The following is a 15,920-nucleotide window of genomic DNA, read 5'->3' as shown; positions in this document are numbered from 1 at the left end:
TTATGTTTATATTTTATATTAGGAAAATCGTATTTGCTAAGACTTCCAAAACAAAAGAATCTTGAAACTAGAATGGCACTTAATAGAGCAGATACCTCCACCAAGGCCCAACAGCCTCCTTAAGGAGCCACATTTAAATTCACCAGATGCAGATTTTTATTGTGATCTGCACCAAACTGCACGAATGCTTAAATATCAGTCTTATTAACGTGCTTGAGTTGTTTTTAGTTTTTATTTTATCAATATCCATGAATTAATGTTTGAGAAATCAAAAATGTTGAAAAACTCACAATGTTAAAGTGAAAAGAAAATAAAAAATCTGGATACCGCCCCTGATCCGGATCCACACAAAATGTATGGCTTCTTCCCTGAGTCATACTGCACCCTTCAACCAAGTTTCATGGTAACTGGTCGAGTAAATTTAGCAAAATCCCGCTAACAGATAAACAATCCAACCAACAAACAAACAAAAGTGAAAATATAAGCTCCCTGGCCGAGATAAAAAATAAAACGCTTCAATATAAAAATTGCCTGGTAAAAAGGAATATCTTGTCGGACAGAAAGTGAACATTTCAAGCCTTAATATAAGTCACATGTACGAAATGGTAAATTTATGTCAGCACGGAACATTCCAGATGAACTTTGACATTGATGCTGCGAGCATAGCATCAATATGCTAATGCAAGACAAATTTACTTACGTTCACAATCTTTGTTTAGTATGTTCACACTAGCAATTGAAAAACAAATCCAGCTCAGGTTGATGGAAACGCCTTTGGTAATAAACCAAACTGGACAAAGTGAAATTTTGACCGGACAATAAATTAGGGATATCACCAAAGTAATTACGTTTCATCCATGAGGGGAACATGACAATTTATACAACATTGTCAAAACCTTTAACCAAAGAGCAAAATGTTTCATAAATGTGGACCCTAAGGGAAAAAATATCAGATGATCAAAGTTTTAGATTTATCCTCCAGGTACAATTAATGCCAAACATTACATAGTCTATAACGCTTATTCTTTGAGGGTCGCAGGAGCCAATCCCAGGAGACATAAGCGAGAGGAGGGGTACACCCAGACAGCTCCCCAGTGTATCAGTGGGCCAACAAACAGAATACCATTCACACCTACAGATTTAGTCTATTATCAACCTCTGCATGGTTTTGGACGGTGGGATGAAGCCGAGTGTTCACTCCAAACAGAAAGATCCTGGTCGAACTGGAATCAGAACCAGGGACCTTCACTAATCTGAGGCAACAGTGCTGACCATTGCAACACCATTAATGTCTGCACAAAATATTCTGACAATCCCTGAAATGGTTGTTGAGATATTAAAAAGGACAAACGCATTATGCATCAGGATATTATTTTTTATTTCAGCACATCACAGCAATCACACGATGACAGGTGAAATGCAAGTAACACTGTGCAATGCCTGTGTGGCAAGGAACCATGAGAGGAAGAAGAGTTCATTAGTAAACTGGTTTGACTTCTCACACTCTGGGTCTTTGAAGCACAAATCTGGACCCAAGCTTTTTGACTGAGCATTTATGACTATGACTAAACACAACAAAAAGTTATCTCGTACATTAGATTTATGACAAACCGTAACAGTGCTGCTTAGAAAAAGACCGCCAAGAAGGGAAGCGAGAAATCACAAGAAATGGACGTTAGGAATGTGTTAAGAAATGATTGGAACGCAAAACAAGTTGTGGCCCGAGGAAGGTTCAGAACATAGACAGGCAGCTGGCATGACGGGATATTAAATCCAGTTGTCAACATACAACATTTACAGTAATCATCAATGCTTTTGTCCGAGCTACGTCCAGGACACCATTTGAAAACAAGATATGAGAAAGGAACCCTTTTCGATGGAAGAACAGAACTCTTCTGGGGAGAGGTAACTGAACAGTGCATGATTAATGTTATTAACACCACACTTCACTCTAATCCTTCCCACCTCTATAGCTGTGTCAATAATAATTCACTGCATTTGAGTCAAAGCCACGAGCAGAGATGGTCTTCACGTGATCATGCCAGAGAGCTCTTAAGCTGGGCATAAAGTTGGGTGAGAGTAAACAGAGAAACGCGTGCGAGATCAGGAACAGTCCTTAGTTCGCAAAGGTCTGACGCACGGCTTTAGCGATGTGCTTGGCGCTGATACCGAAGATGTCCAGCAGCTCAGCGGACTTTCCGCTGCGGGGAACACCAGACACTGCCAGTCGGTTCACAATGATGCCGGGCTCTGCACCAACAGCTGACAGGACTGCTTCTCCGAGACCCCCTACACAGAGGAGACAAGACCAGAGAGATGGAGGTTTTCTGAATAGGTCTACCAGGTGCAGGTAGCTTGAGAAAAATCTCAGTACAAAACCTTTCAATAATATTTAAAAATCCAACCAATGAGGGACCAGCCAGTCCCAGTTAGCTTTATAATCATGGCCCCCTGACATATTCTTGGCAAGAAACAAAACCTGTAAATTATCAAACAGGTGGGGTACTTGCTAAAGTATCAGGAAATCAAAGCACAGCAGAAAACCAACCCACCCTCCTTGTAGTGGTCCTCCACAGTGATGATTTGTCCCCCTGTGGCTCTGGCACTTGCCAGAATGGTAGAGGCATCCAGGGGCTTGATGGTGAACGGGTCAATCACTCTGATGTTCTTTCCTAGAGGAATTGATTAGAAATGTGTTATTTTTATTAGGCCACAACAGCTAAATGAATGACTGATGACCTGATTCCCTGAATTGAACACTGGAATTGTAGATGGTTGTTTTAAGACTAATTCCTGAATTCAGCCACTAGAGGGCAACATAAGTTTACCTTCACTGGCCAACATATCAGCAGCAGCAAGGGCCTCATGGAGAGTAATACCAGCTCCGATTACAGTCACCCGATCATTGTCAGACTGGCGCACCACCTGGTTTAATACAGAAATGTATTTATGTTGCAGTTCTTCTGGCTTCCGTTCCATTCTCTTTTGATTCTAATAATCGACACAAGAATTGATGTGTGTAAAATCATGGTAGTGATCATTACCTTGGCTACACCGATTTCAAACTTCTCATCTGGTGAGTAGATCACTGCAGTTTCTGGTCTGCTGGTACGGATGAAACAGATACCCTGAGAATATAGAGCGATGCGTTACAAGATAATGTCACGTGGAGAAGGCTTACTGGACAAGCTTTAATAAGAGGCTGCCCCACCGACCTTTGTGTTGGCTGCTAGCTCGACAGCCCTCTCTGTGGACACTGCATCACTGGGGTAAAACACAGTGCATGTTGGGATGGCACGGAACATGGCCAAGTCCTCCAGAGCCATCTGGGAAGGACCATCCTCACCTTAAGGAGAAAATGAGATCAGTCAGTGGTGGGGTGCAAACTGAACGCTTCCCAATAAGTGACCCCTCAGAAGAAAGCTCACCGATGGAGACTCCACAGTGGGATCCTACCAGGTTGACGTTGGTCTGGGAGATGGCTCCCATACGGATCTGGTCATAAGCTCTAGACAGGAAGGCCGAAAATGTGCTGGCGAATGCGACCGTGCGGTCACGGGTGGCACAGCCGATGGCCACTCCTACCTACACCAGCAATTATTATCAAAAACTGGTTAGTTATAATGACAGTGGATGGGATTAAGCAGAGGTTAAGTGTGAAGGCTCAAGTAAACTGGTCACAGGTGACGAGCAGTAGAGACAATCCGGGATTATCAGGCTAGAGAATGAATAGTAACAGATTAGACCAATTTGGAGCAGATTACAGTAGTTAAGAGTGTAGGTTGAGCCAGATACATCTACAGTCTTTCATAACCGTTATGACACTTGACAGGCCAGAGCAGGTAAACAGATTTCAGTACAAAACACTTCCAACTGTATTTGAACATTATGTAGATTTACAAGAACTCTGAATTCACCTTGTTTCATGTTAAATTTTGCATCTGAGGAAATGGCATCAAGAGCATTAAAAAAAAAAAAATTTAAAATAAATTTAAAGAAGAATCACTCTAGAGGACTAAACTACTATGTACCATATTCTGTTCAGCGATGAAACACTCGATGTAGCGGTCGGGGAAGGCCTTCTTGAAGGTCTCGGAGAAGGTGGAGTTTTTCGTGTCCCCATCCAGGGCTACCACTCTCTGACTGGCCTCGCCCATCTTGGTCAGCGCGACGCCGTATGCTCGCCTTGTTGCCATCTGACAAGACGGAGAGGAAATGGGTGTTGAGCGATTAAAAAGATTAACACATCAAAATTTTATTTTTGTAGGAAGTCTCAGGTGTACAAGTACCTTGTCTCCCTTTTTGTAGGCTGGGGGGGACGGCAGAGAGATGGTGCTCAGGTCTGCAGGTGCTGTGTCATCATTGGGCAGTTCAGGGCAAAGGGTCTTGTTGGGGACCTGGATCTGAGACTGCAAGTGTTTCAGGAGGCCTTCGACTTTGTCCTTAGGGATGGGCTTTCCATGCCAGTTTTCAAGATCCTCGATATCTACAGCCAAGGGATGAAGATGATAAATCACATTCAAAGAACTGAAGAAGAAGTTGATTAATATTCACCATATGAAATGTTTCCTTACTTTTGAGTCCTTTGCCCTTGAAGGTCTTGGCGACAATGCAAGTGGGTTTGCCCTTGACCTGCTTAGCCTGCCAGAAAGCTTTGCACAGTTCCTCCACATCATGTCCATCCACTACATACGTGTTCCACCTGCACAAACATGGCTAAATTTTAACAACACACCACACATCAAAAATTAAATATTAACCCAAAAGCAAAGGGATGTATTGCACGTCTAAGCAAACAGGTTAGGCTTAAAAATCATTAACTGAGCTAAGAGGAGCAGAGATAAAAAAAAGAACGGTCAATATTTCAATAGAGGGGAAGAGAAAGTCCAACAAGAAGTGGCCAAATGAAGTCTACCCATGACAGTGTGAAATTACAACATTAAATCCTGTACAAACAGCTGTAAGAACTTGCGTATAGTGAGGTCCCAGTTATTCAAATGTAAAAACATAACAAAGACCCTTCTGTAATCTTGATGTTTCAACGGTTGATTTGTGCCAACATATATGAATATTACCGAAGATATTTGACAAAAGTGGACTAGTGGAAAGTTGGGAGTTGGTACTGACCCAAAAGCGTCACAGCGTTTGCGGTAGGTCTCCATGTCGTGCATCAGGGGTGCTGCCTCACTCTGACCCAGCCGATTGACATCGAGGACCGCCACCAGGTTGTCCAGCTTGTAGTAGGAGGCAAAGGCCATGGCCTCCCACACGGAGCCCTCGGAACACTCTCCATCACCCAGCATGCAGTAAACACGGTAACTACAACACAATGAAGGGGGATCATGACAATATTGCTGTTGTTCTTGAAACACAACTTTCTACACTCTATTTACACAAAAGTCAAATATTGATTATCACATCCTGCTGCCTTCTATAATCCAGACATCTTATGATCTAAATCAGTCCATCAATTACAATAAAAACTGATCAGAGCATCTAAACGTTTGACCCTGTTCCATGCTCCTGCCATGGACGGACTTAACACAATTACAATACTACTGATTTATCCAGTTAACAGATTATGGTGCATCAGGAACCACTTCAGCCAAGCAGGTCCCTGCCAACTAGTTAAAGCATTACACTCAATTTATTTACATTGACAATGTTGAAGCAACAACTCAGTATTTGACATTTCACATCTAGAGAAAGTCAAGTCGCAGTACAGAGAACTTCTGCCCTTCACTTTAAAATCTATTTATTTGACCGTTTTACACCGAACCAAGTTTTTTTTTTAGCTGAATTAGGTTCAAGTATTTTAACTTCATCATTTGTCCATAATTTTGCTCCATACACACCTGGATTTGTCAAAGTATTTGCCAGTGTAGGCCATCCCACAGGCAGCGCCAAGCCCCTGCCCCAGAGAGCCTGTTGCCACATCAACAAAAGCCAGTTTCTGGTGGAAACAGGAACAAGGGAGTAAAAACATTAGCCAAGATAGAGGGTGATGGGGGCATCAATTTATCTGTTCTCCAAAGAAACACTAATACCAGAAGAGAATTCAGGACTTACTGGTGTGGGGTGGCCCTCCAGGTCAGAGTCAATCTTGCGCAGGTTGAGCAGATCAGACTCCTTCACGAAACCTGCCTCTGCCCAGGCAGCATACAGGATCGGTGCAGCATGGCCCTAGAGATAAGCGGTTGTTTTTAAACACCAACATTAAAAAACCTCAAGTACAATGACCAACTGAAGGATGTTTCTATATGCAAACCTTAGAGAGCACAAAGCGGTCGTTGCACTGGTTGCGAGGATCATCTGCTTTGTAGCGCATGGTGTGGAAGAAGAGCACAGACATGAGCTCCGCTGCACTGCAGCATGATGTCGGGTGACTGGGAACAAATAGAAAGACAACCACTTAGACAGGACACCAGTTAAAATGCCAACATGCAAGAAGAAAACAAATACCACTCCATGCATGTTTTGGTACATTCAGGGATCCTTACACTTTGGTTTGACCCATGAAAGATCACCTAGTATAATTCATTTAAAAGCACTTTGTTTTAGTCAAGCAATAAGACACACTGTAAAACTGATTCTAGTCAATCCAGGAGAGCTGGATGCAAACTTCCAAACACTGGTTTTGGGACAGCCTCCCATCTAAAAAGCATTAGGAATAACATTTATGCTAGTAGATTGTTAATTTGCAGCACAATCACCTGAGTTGTGTTACCAAACTTCAGAGCTTAAAAAAAAAGAAAAAAAAAAAAGAACTTAACCACAAGAGTTGCCACTCTCTGTGGCTAAGAAACTGTTAGTTGCTGCACAAGAGTGGTACAAGTATTGTAATAGACACGTTAAGAAATTCCACATTGACCAACAGCATCTCAGTTTCCTGTGTGGGTTAGATTTCAAATAGAAACATTTCAACCATGCTGGGAACACACCAGGTTATCTTATTCAAACGCACATCATGGTCACATTTTACAATTTTAAAAAACCCCGTGCTAGATTTACCCCTTGTCCTTTTCTACAGAGACGACCTGCTGAGAAAAACTGACGTTAATTCATGGAGGCCGTGACAAAAGCCGCCAGGTTCTCTGAGTGTCATGTTACACATCAGTTAAACAATGAGGAAGAACAGGTGATGAGTGGGCGGTGAAGAAACTCAAAGACATCCTTTGTTATAATGGACACAGGAACATCAAGTTTAGAGGCCCAACAGTCCGCACTGAACTTTAGGATGCTACTCACCCTTTTCCTCAAGTGGTACAAGGAAGAGACAAACTGGTTTATCAACAAACATTTTCTTTTGTCAGACATTGCAGTTTTGTCATCTGGATTTCTTGGAAGGTTACCATTGTAATGGTAATTATGCAGACTATGTAAATACAGGTTATTCCAAATATGACTCAAGTACCTGGCCAAGTGATTGTAATATGTTATATAAATATACTGTATACATTTAAAAACATCAAAAGGTTTTGGTCCTTGTTTACATGAGTACAGTATGATCATTTCGCCTTGCCAAGCACTACTTCAAATTCTGAAAGCTGTGAAATAAGGCAAAAAAGAACATAATACAAAAGAAATCATAAAACACAAGTTATATGAAATGTTTCTGGGACAATAACACAAAATCAATATATAAGCCTGGGTGTAGATATGACTGGACATATAACCATTACTCAGTGGTGCTGACTGAGAGGCATTAAAAAACCAATTACATTTAACTACACAAGTATTTCGGATATTTTCTAAATAAACTGTCGTTTTAGATTTGAATGTGCCGACAGGTGTTTAAGCCTCGTGGTCTTGGTAACACAATACACGGAAGGTCAAAGGTCAGCCAGAATAACCTGCAAGTCACAGAAAGCTATAAATCTCCAACCTTGACAAGGAAACCACAGAAACTGACTGTTTACCCGTTCCAAACTATTGTGACACCTACCTAAGTGAATTAATACTGAGACAATTTGTCATCTTATTTTTTGAATACCTAGGAATAAAGTTAATTTTCTAAGATAAAGATTGTATTTTAAGACATTGTCTGTTTATCATTTCAGAAAAACACCTTTTTATAATAAGAATGACATTGTTTACATAGAACCTTTTCACCCTGTATGGGAAATCCTACATTCACAAATGCAAATGGGCTAAACAAGAAATCACACACACAATTGAAAATAGAAATCAGACGGTGTTGGCACATTATGAATGGAAGAAAAGTAATTAAGCCTTAAATAGTTTTTCTTTAACATCTTTACTCCTCATTACACGCTGCATCCATGTATATGGTTTTTCTGGTCGTTTTGGTTGAATCTAACATGTTTTGTCATATGGATTGCAGGACTTCCACATGTTTCAACAGATGGGGGGGGGGGGGGGTAAAGTTACCTCAGTGAGGAGGAAGCAGGTTGAAATAAAAGCTTCAGTGAACTGTCGACTTCCAGGATGAAGCAACGCCACAGGTGCACTTTACACTACTGCTCTCTGTGACACACGCTTCCTGGACAGACCAGTGTGTGTCTGTGTCTGTGAGTGAGTGAGTGAATAAGTGTGTCTGTGAGTGAGTGAGTGAGTGAGTGTGTGTGAGATCTGTAAAACTCTTTTAAAAGGCGAAGCTGCAACTGTAAATTATAACGTCAAGCTGAACACGAGCTTCAGCCCTTGCGACGTGGTCATGTGATTTCTTATCAGCTTGTAGTAAAAAAAAAAAAAGGGTGGCTGCTAATTATCTGCAGCATCTGGTGACTTTACAAGTGACTGTTGCAGAAAGCATGAATAATGACGTTAAAACACTACAACACCCAGATACGGACGGGCAGCCATTTCTTTAACATGGTCAGTGTCTGAAACACACCCCCACAGACTGTTAGCTTATGCTAGCGTTAGCCTGAAGTGCAGACTCAAACAAAGTAAACTTATTACATTTACAGAAAGCATGAATAATAAAGCTAGGACTACAACACCCAGATGTGGACGTGCAGCCGTTTATTTCCCCTCTCGTCAGCTTCAGAGACACACCTCCACAGACTGTTAGCTTATGCTAGCTTTAGCCTGCAATGTACACTCGTGTGAATTGAACCTATGCATTGATTTAAACGCTCAACGGAGACACGCTGTGTGACCACTCGCTAGCTCGTGCGCTGCGGCTACGTGCAGGTAATCCGCAGCACGTGGAGCCAGGCCTGCGCAAGTGAATCGCGCGCAAGCTCCAGGATCCATACAACACACAGATTTAACAATTCATAATCTCACAGTTTTCAATAACAACAGCTGATGCGAGTAACTTTGAATGACTTACCCGGAGTTTGAGGCGCATGTCGCGTTGATGGAGTGGATCCGGAGCTTGTTGGCGAGGTCCTTCAGCCCCTGCAGGGTTTTCTCGTCTGGTTTGTGGTAGCTCGACATGTTTTCTGGCTTTTGCTTCTGATTTGATTTCTCTCGGGAAGTTGATCTCGGTTATTTGCTTCCTGGTGTCGGTTTGCTTCGTCGCTGCGATCGACCCGGTGCAGACAAAACCGAGGAGGAGGAGGAAGGAGAGAGCGAGAGAGAGCAGGGGGGACTTATGTGTTTTCTAACAGCCACTCCCCCCCAATCCAATCATTGGAGGAAGAGGAGATGGCGCAAGTTAGTGCTTCCTCATCCCTGATCCCTGACAGTGATCTCAAATTATTAGTATTATCTGAACTCGCAGTTTAACTCAGCTTAACCGAGACAACACTGAGTGACACACTCGTCCTGCATTTGGAAGCACTGGAACAAAAGTCTGTATGTAGTCTGTAAATCTGTTTTTTGTTATATATTTATACTGATGTGCACCTTCAAGTCAGAAATAAAGCTTAACTAACTAAAGGGAGAACCATCAATGCATCAGTAGCAAAAGCATGGATGATTTGAATTTATGAATGAATAAATCAATAAATGCACCCACAGTGTGGAGACCTGTAGATAATCAATATATCAATGATATATAATTATATGTTAATACAATGACAGAAATTGCTCCCAGTGATATTAAATTCTTCATTTACAAGACAAGAAACACGGTGTTTAAATCAGTGAAGTGGGAAGTCGACTTCCTGGTTGTGGCAACAGTGTGATTATGCTGTGTGGAAATGCCATAGACAACTGAATATGCAACTGTGAGTCAGAAACTCTTGTTATCTGACACAATGTGCACACTCTCTTCTTATTGTTGTACTTGAGATTGGGGATTTTCCACATCTTTCATGTCACTGTCCCTTTAAAGCTGCAGCTGGAACCCTGCCAATGGGGAAGTGGAGGCAGAATATGCCCTCTCATCCTTACTCAGGGAAAGAGAACTGCCTGGAGAGGTTCAAATGGGCACCTATTTATTATTCCTTAGTCACTTGCTTGGTAACTTCAGCTGATTACCTGCATTTTTACATGACAATGGATGTAACAAATATCCATTTTAACGTTTTATTCTTTCAAATATTGGCTGTAAATATGTGAAAACACGACACAAGCAATTGTAATGTTCACATTTATTAATGATGCATCATATAGTTTGCACAATACTTCACGGCCACAGTCACCCATCCACCTGTCTTTTCAGGAAAGTCAAGGAAGTCAAACATTTCCTCATTTAGGCTATTGTTGCAAATCTTAATGCGCCTCTTGATGTTCCTGAAATGTTACAAATGCCATGAGGAAAACCAGAAAAAGGAATGTTTTTTTTGGCTTGATCACATCACAAAGAGAAATTTAAATGTTTTCTAGCTTTACCTTGATGCTCTCCTGGGCCTCAGTCCTCTCCTCTGGGGAGACAGGTTCTTTGTCAATTTGCTCCAGCTTTGGCACAAGAATCAGCACACTTATTCGGTAGTCTGTGGTTTCCACCAGCGGGTTCTCAGAAAGCACCAGAGCACGCAGTGTTTTTGACACGAGCCCAAGGCACTGTAGGGTATTCTCATCTGAGATTGCATTGCCTCTAAGGGGAGAGAGAAATAAATATTTGGGATATATAATCTGGGACAAATCACTTTAATTGGTGGTTTATGAATTTATAATGAGTGCAATAGGTCACTGGTGTTACACTGGTGATATCATTGTATCAGGCTGATAAAATGTATACCTGACATTGAGGTATTGAAGACACTTCATGTTGGGGCTGAGACCATCCAGAGATTCCAGTTGGTTGTCTCTCAGATGAAGGGTGGTGAGGTGCTCTAACTTCTCCAATCCCTCCAGACGTTTGATTGCATTTTGGGCCTGAAAAGAGACCAAGGATAGTTGCAGGCAGCAGTTTTCTGGTTATTACATACATACAGGGGCCATTAACCAAATCATGGTAGGGTTATTTTTACCAGATATAATCGTTGCAGGTTTGGAAGGTTAATGCCATCAGTGGTTTCGAGGAGATTTCCTCTCAGCTCTAGAGTTGCCAGGTTGCCAAAACAGCCCATCTGAAGGCTCTTCATTGTCTTAATACCGTTACCTGCCAAAGAGATTTCAAATTGCCATGTTACAACCCTTCCAATAATATACATTAGGGAATAGATATTTGATATCTTGCTGGGGAATAAAGAACGTGTTACACCTAAAACTAAATGATAAAACCCCTTCTGATCCAATAATCAGTTACAGTATCTTATTGTGACCCATAGCATCACCCAAAACAGCACTTCAACTAAAAAAACAAACCGTTAAGATTGAGGGTCTCTAAAGCAGGTCCAACTAGGCCACCTAGGTCTGTGAGCTGGTTGGCAGCCACACTCAGCCACTGCAGGTACTTTAACTGAGTGAAAGGATTTCCTTCCAAGCATGCCAAAGCATTATTGTCAACCTGCAGAAGAAGAGGTGCATTCAGGGTTTACCATCACTTATAGTGAACGATAGTGACAGGCCCAGAAATGTTAGTGTCTAAACCAACAAAGACGAGAGCTTCTTGCCTTCAGCCAAATCAGATCGATCAGAGATGCCAGAGGGGACAGAACGGTGAGCTGGTTATTGGACACATCCAGAAAACGAACGTGAATGTAGCTGCTAATTGCAGCTATGTCATTCAGTCGTCTGAGGAGAAACACATAAACAAATGTAAAAATTGTAAGGAATCAAAAGACGTAAACATGACATGAAATTAAAACTACAGGCGAAAGGCAATTTTATTTCACTTGTATCTTTGTCTCCTTACTTGTCTTTTAAGTCCAGTTTGATAAATGCATGCCCAAGTCCATTTGCTGTTCGGCACAGCAACGACAGACCCTCACCTATGGTTTCCCGGGTCAAATTGGAAACCTTCAACTGTTGAACACAGAGGGATGATATCAAAGAACTATATCTGTATATTGTTGTACAAATAATTATAAACCCCATTGTTTGTGTCGATATATGGGGTCAAAGGTTGAGCCTGGAGTTTTTTAAAGTCAAATCTTAAAAAATCCATAATATGAAGTGCATTTGCTTGGGTTTAGTGGGAGAATAAGCTTGCAGATGAGGGTTAAAACATTCTCTTAACTTTTGGTTTCATGTCTCTGCAGCTTTAGGATCAGTTTGTACAGTCCCATTCTTTTAATGTTGGGGGTTAAATACTGCCTACATTACACCTGTGGCCTCCCCCCAAAGGTTTAATCCATTTTATTACTTTTGAGGGCAGGTGGTGTGGGGATGAAGCCAGGTTAACTTTTTTTAAATGAAAACAACCACCTGTTAAAACCTGTATCTGGTGGTGCACTGTTATTGTAAAATGAAGTATGGCTTTAAAGTGACTAATTTTGTCCTTTTACTATTCCTATGCTCTAGTGTTTGTTTGTTTTGTGTGCTACAGGATGCCTTAATTACCCTCGGGATCACTTAGGTATCCATCTATTTCCTAGTGTCCATCTTCCAGGCAGCGTTAACATCCATTACAAAATGTGTGAAAATTCAGTGCGATTCATTTAATCACTGTTAACGTTACCTTCTCGTCCTCTTCCACTCTGTCTTCCTCACCATCTACCCCCGACATGACTGTGTCTTCGTCCACGTCAGACATGCTGGTCAACTAGGCTTATTTTCACAAAATACAAATCTTCAGTGCACCCGTATTTACGAGTTTACGTTAGCTGACTAAAAATGAACACAACTGTCTAGGTTAGCTAGACTAGCAGTACTTTATGTGACGTGGCGAGTAGCAACTACATCTTACCTCATTTTTAACTACAACCATTAAAGCAGAATTTAACAACAAACAGTGAGTGGTGACGACAGGAATCTTGTGTAAACAGTAAACCATTGATAAAGCTAACTGCAGGGTAGCTAACAGGCTAACCTTGATCTGTGTTTTACGCTTGTTGCCATGAAAACTTAACAAGCAGGTGAGTTTACGCGTGTGAGAGAATCAAATACATCTCAGTTTTAAAAAACCTGCTCTGCAACATCAACTTCTGCACCTCAAGATGTTGCATCAGAAACACAAACACCACGAGTTACATCATATTCCTCTTTTTTTATAAATCTTGCAAAAACACATTTTGGAAGTTTCAAGTTCAAATGTGAAAATGATAAAAGCGTTTACTGGCTCGCCAGCAGAAGACATCGTTGATTATTAGCATTGATGATGCTAATGTTTTATTCTTGATTATTTTACAGAAGCTTAATGAAACACATGTTAGCGTGTTTGAACAAATACACACATAAACTAGGGCTGCGAAGCAGCACTGTGCAGGCCCGAGCACATTCGAACTCTGCTCTGTGTTGCATGCTTCACGTCCTGTGTCCCTCGCGCAATGTTGAATAGCCCATTAATCACGCATTACGGTCCACGCCATCAAGTGAAGACCACGCGGTGAAAATTTTATGTAAATCGAATTAAAGTTGTAAAAAAGGCTTACTTCTTTTTGGCAGTAGGTGTTGCTATCAGGACATACAGACTGATAGATCTGTTCAGGTCAAAACACTGTCTCGTTTCTCTTCAGATCGTATAAATCTTTCACATTTGCAACAGTCTAAGACATCAAAGGAATCTATGACCACTGACAATGACATTAAAGCAAACTGACAACAGAGAATTCTTTGATTAATGAATCCTTTGAAGTGTTCTTTTATATAAACCCTGGGTTGATTTAAATAGTAACTCACAAACAAGCGTTATTCTTTTATCTTATAATATTCAGAGTGTATTCACCTGAACAACTAAACTCAACAGGAAACTAAATTGAGGAAAAGACCATAATGGCACAACTGCCAGGAGCGGTGAAGCAGATGGACCCAGGATGCAGAGTTTAACAAAAAGTGATTTTTTAATGGAAAAATGTCCAACAGGAACGAAACAACAAACAAAGGAATCTCAAAGTGTCAAAACTGAAAAAACAAAAAGCACTCGGGGTGGAAACACCAGAAGCTTACGAGGATGCAGAGGACGGGAGCGCAGGAGACAAGGCATACAAAAAGCACAGGGGATCACGACAAACATTTTGACAACGAACCGACAAGGACAAAGGGAAGCACAGAGACTTATATACACACACAGGGAAGGCAGGGGCAATTGAACACAGGTGGAACACATGATGACTGGTGCAGGCAATCACAGACAGGAAGTGAAGAAAGAAAACACACTAGGAACAGAGACTATGAAATAAAACAGGAAACAGAACACAGGGAGTGGGAAAACATGCGACACAGAGACAACACATATACAAACATAAACACAAGGATCTACAAGAAACACGAGGAGGAAATAATTGAACTAAAAACACTCATAATAAAGAGGCGGAAAAACACTGAAAAATACAAAACCATGACAACAACAGATGAATGCCCAACAGCTGATACATTTTCCGCATGACTGTCTTCGTCTACGTCAGACATGCTGGTCAACTAGGCTTATTTTCACAAAATACAAATCTTCAGTGCACCCGTATTCACGAGTTTACATTAGCTGACTAAAAATGAACACAACTGTCTAGGTTAGCTAGGCTAGCAGTACTTTATGTGACCGTGGCGAGTAGCAACTACATCTTACCTCAGTTTAGTGACTTCGCAATACAACTACAACCATTAAAGCAGAATTTAACAACAAACAGTGAGTGGTGACGACAGGAATCTTGTGTAAACAGTAAACCATTGATAAAGCTAACTGCGGGGTAGCTAACAGGCTAACCGTGACCTGTGTTTACGCTTGTTGCCATGGAAACTTAACAAGCAGGTGAGTTTACGCGTGTGAGAGAATCAAATACATCTCAGTTTTAAAAAACCTGCTCTGCAACATCAACTTCTGCACCTCAAGATGTTGCATCAGAAACACAAACACCACGAGTTACATCATATTCCTCTTTTTTGTTAAATCTTGCAAAAACACATTTTGGAAGTTTCAAGTTCAAATGTGAAAATGATAAAAGCGTTTACTGGCTCACCAGAAGAAGACATCATCGATTATTAGCATTGATGATGCTAATGTGTTAATCTTGATTATTTTACAGAAGCTTAATGAAACACATGTTAGCATGTTTGAACAAATACACACATAAACTAGGGCTGCGAAGCAGCACTGTGCAGGCCCGAGCACATTCGAACTGTGCTCTGTGTTGCGTGCTTCACTTCCTGTGTCCCTCACGCAATGTTGAATAGCCCATTAATCACGCATTACGGTCCACGCCATCAAGTGAAGACCACGCGGTGAAAATTTTATGTAAATCGATTTAAAGTTGTAAAAAAGGCTTACTTCTTTTTGGCAGTAGGTGGTGCTATCAGGACATACAGACTGATAAATCTGTTCAGGTCAAAACACTGTCTCGTTTCTCTTCAGATCGTATAAATCTTTCACATTTGCAACAGTCTAAGACATCAAAGGAATCTATGACTACTGACAATGACATTAAAGCAAACTGACAACAACGAATTCTTTGATTAATGAATCCTTTGAAGTGTTCTTTTATATAAAGCCTGGGTTGAGTTAAATAGTAACTCACAAACAAGCG

At 41.2% G+C, this 15,920-nt stretch overlaps 2 protein-coding genes across 2 annotated transcripts; both read right to left on the bottom strand.

Annotated features, from left to right (window-relative positions):
• Window positions 1-1,365: 1,365 nt before the first annotated feature.
• tktb (transketolase b) lies at window positions 1,366-9,642 on the bottom strand. Its single transcript, XM_034590423.1, has 14 exons — window positions 9,302-9,642; window positions 6,269-6,386; window positions 6,070-6,183; window positions 5,856-5,953; window positions 5,128-5,319; window positions 4,575-4,702; window positions 4,290-4,486; window positions 4,032-4,196; window positions 3,429-3,585; window positions 3,216-3,346; window positions 3,045-3,128; window positions 2,829-2,925; window positions 2,553-2,672; window positions 1,366-2,289 (listed from the first exon to the last, which is right to left on the bottom strand). The coding sequence occupies exons 1-14, from the start codon at window positions 9,406-9,408 to the stop codon at window positions 2,117-2,119; spliced, it is 1,881 nt and encodes a 626-aa protein (XP_034446314.1). The 5' UTR covers window positions 9,409-9,642; the 3' UTR covers window positions 1,366-2,116.
• Window positions 9,643-10,542: 900 nt separating this feature from the next.
• Window positions 10,543-13,049, bottom strand: LOC117764567 (leucine-rich repeat-containing protein 23-like). The gene is made up of 8 exons (XM_034590445.1): window positions 12,923-13,049; window positions 12,158-12,267; window positions 11,916-12,036; window positions 11,671-11,809; window positions 11,331-11,464; window positions 11,099-11,235; window positions 10,750-10,954; window positions 10,543-10,650 (listed from the first exon to the last, which is right to left on the bottom strand). The coding sequence occupies exons 1-8, from the start codon at window positions 12,995-12,997 to the stop codon at window positions 10,630-10,632; spliced, it is 942 nt and encodes a 313-aa protein (XP_034446336.1). The 5' UTR covers window positions 12,998-13,049; the 3' UTR covers window positions 10,543-10,629.
• Window positions 13,050-15,920: the final 2,871 nt, after the last annotated feature.

Source organism: Hippoglossus hippoglossus, chromosome 7 (genome assembly GCF_009819705.1).
Source record: "Hippoglossus hippoglossus isolate fHipHip1 chromosome 7, fHipHip1.pri, whole genome shotgun sequence".
NCBI classification, from domain to species: Eukaryota; Metazoa; Chordata; class Actinopteri; order Pleuronectiformes; family Pleuronectidae; genus Hippoglossus; species Hippoglossus hippoglossus.
The sequence above is the reverse complement of the archived record's forward strand: the minus strand, read 5'-3'. Positions and strand labels throughout refer to the sequence as shown.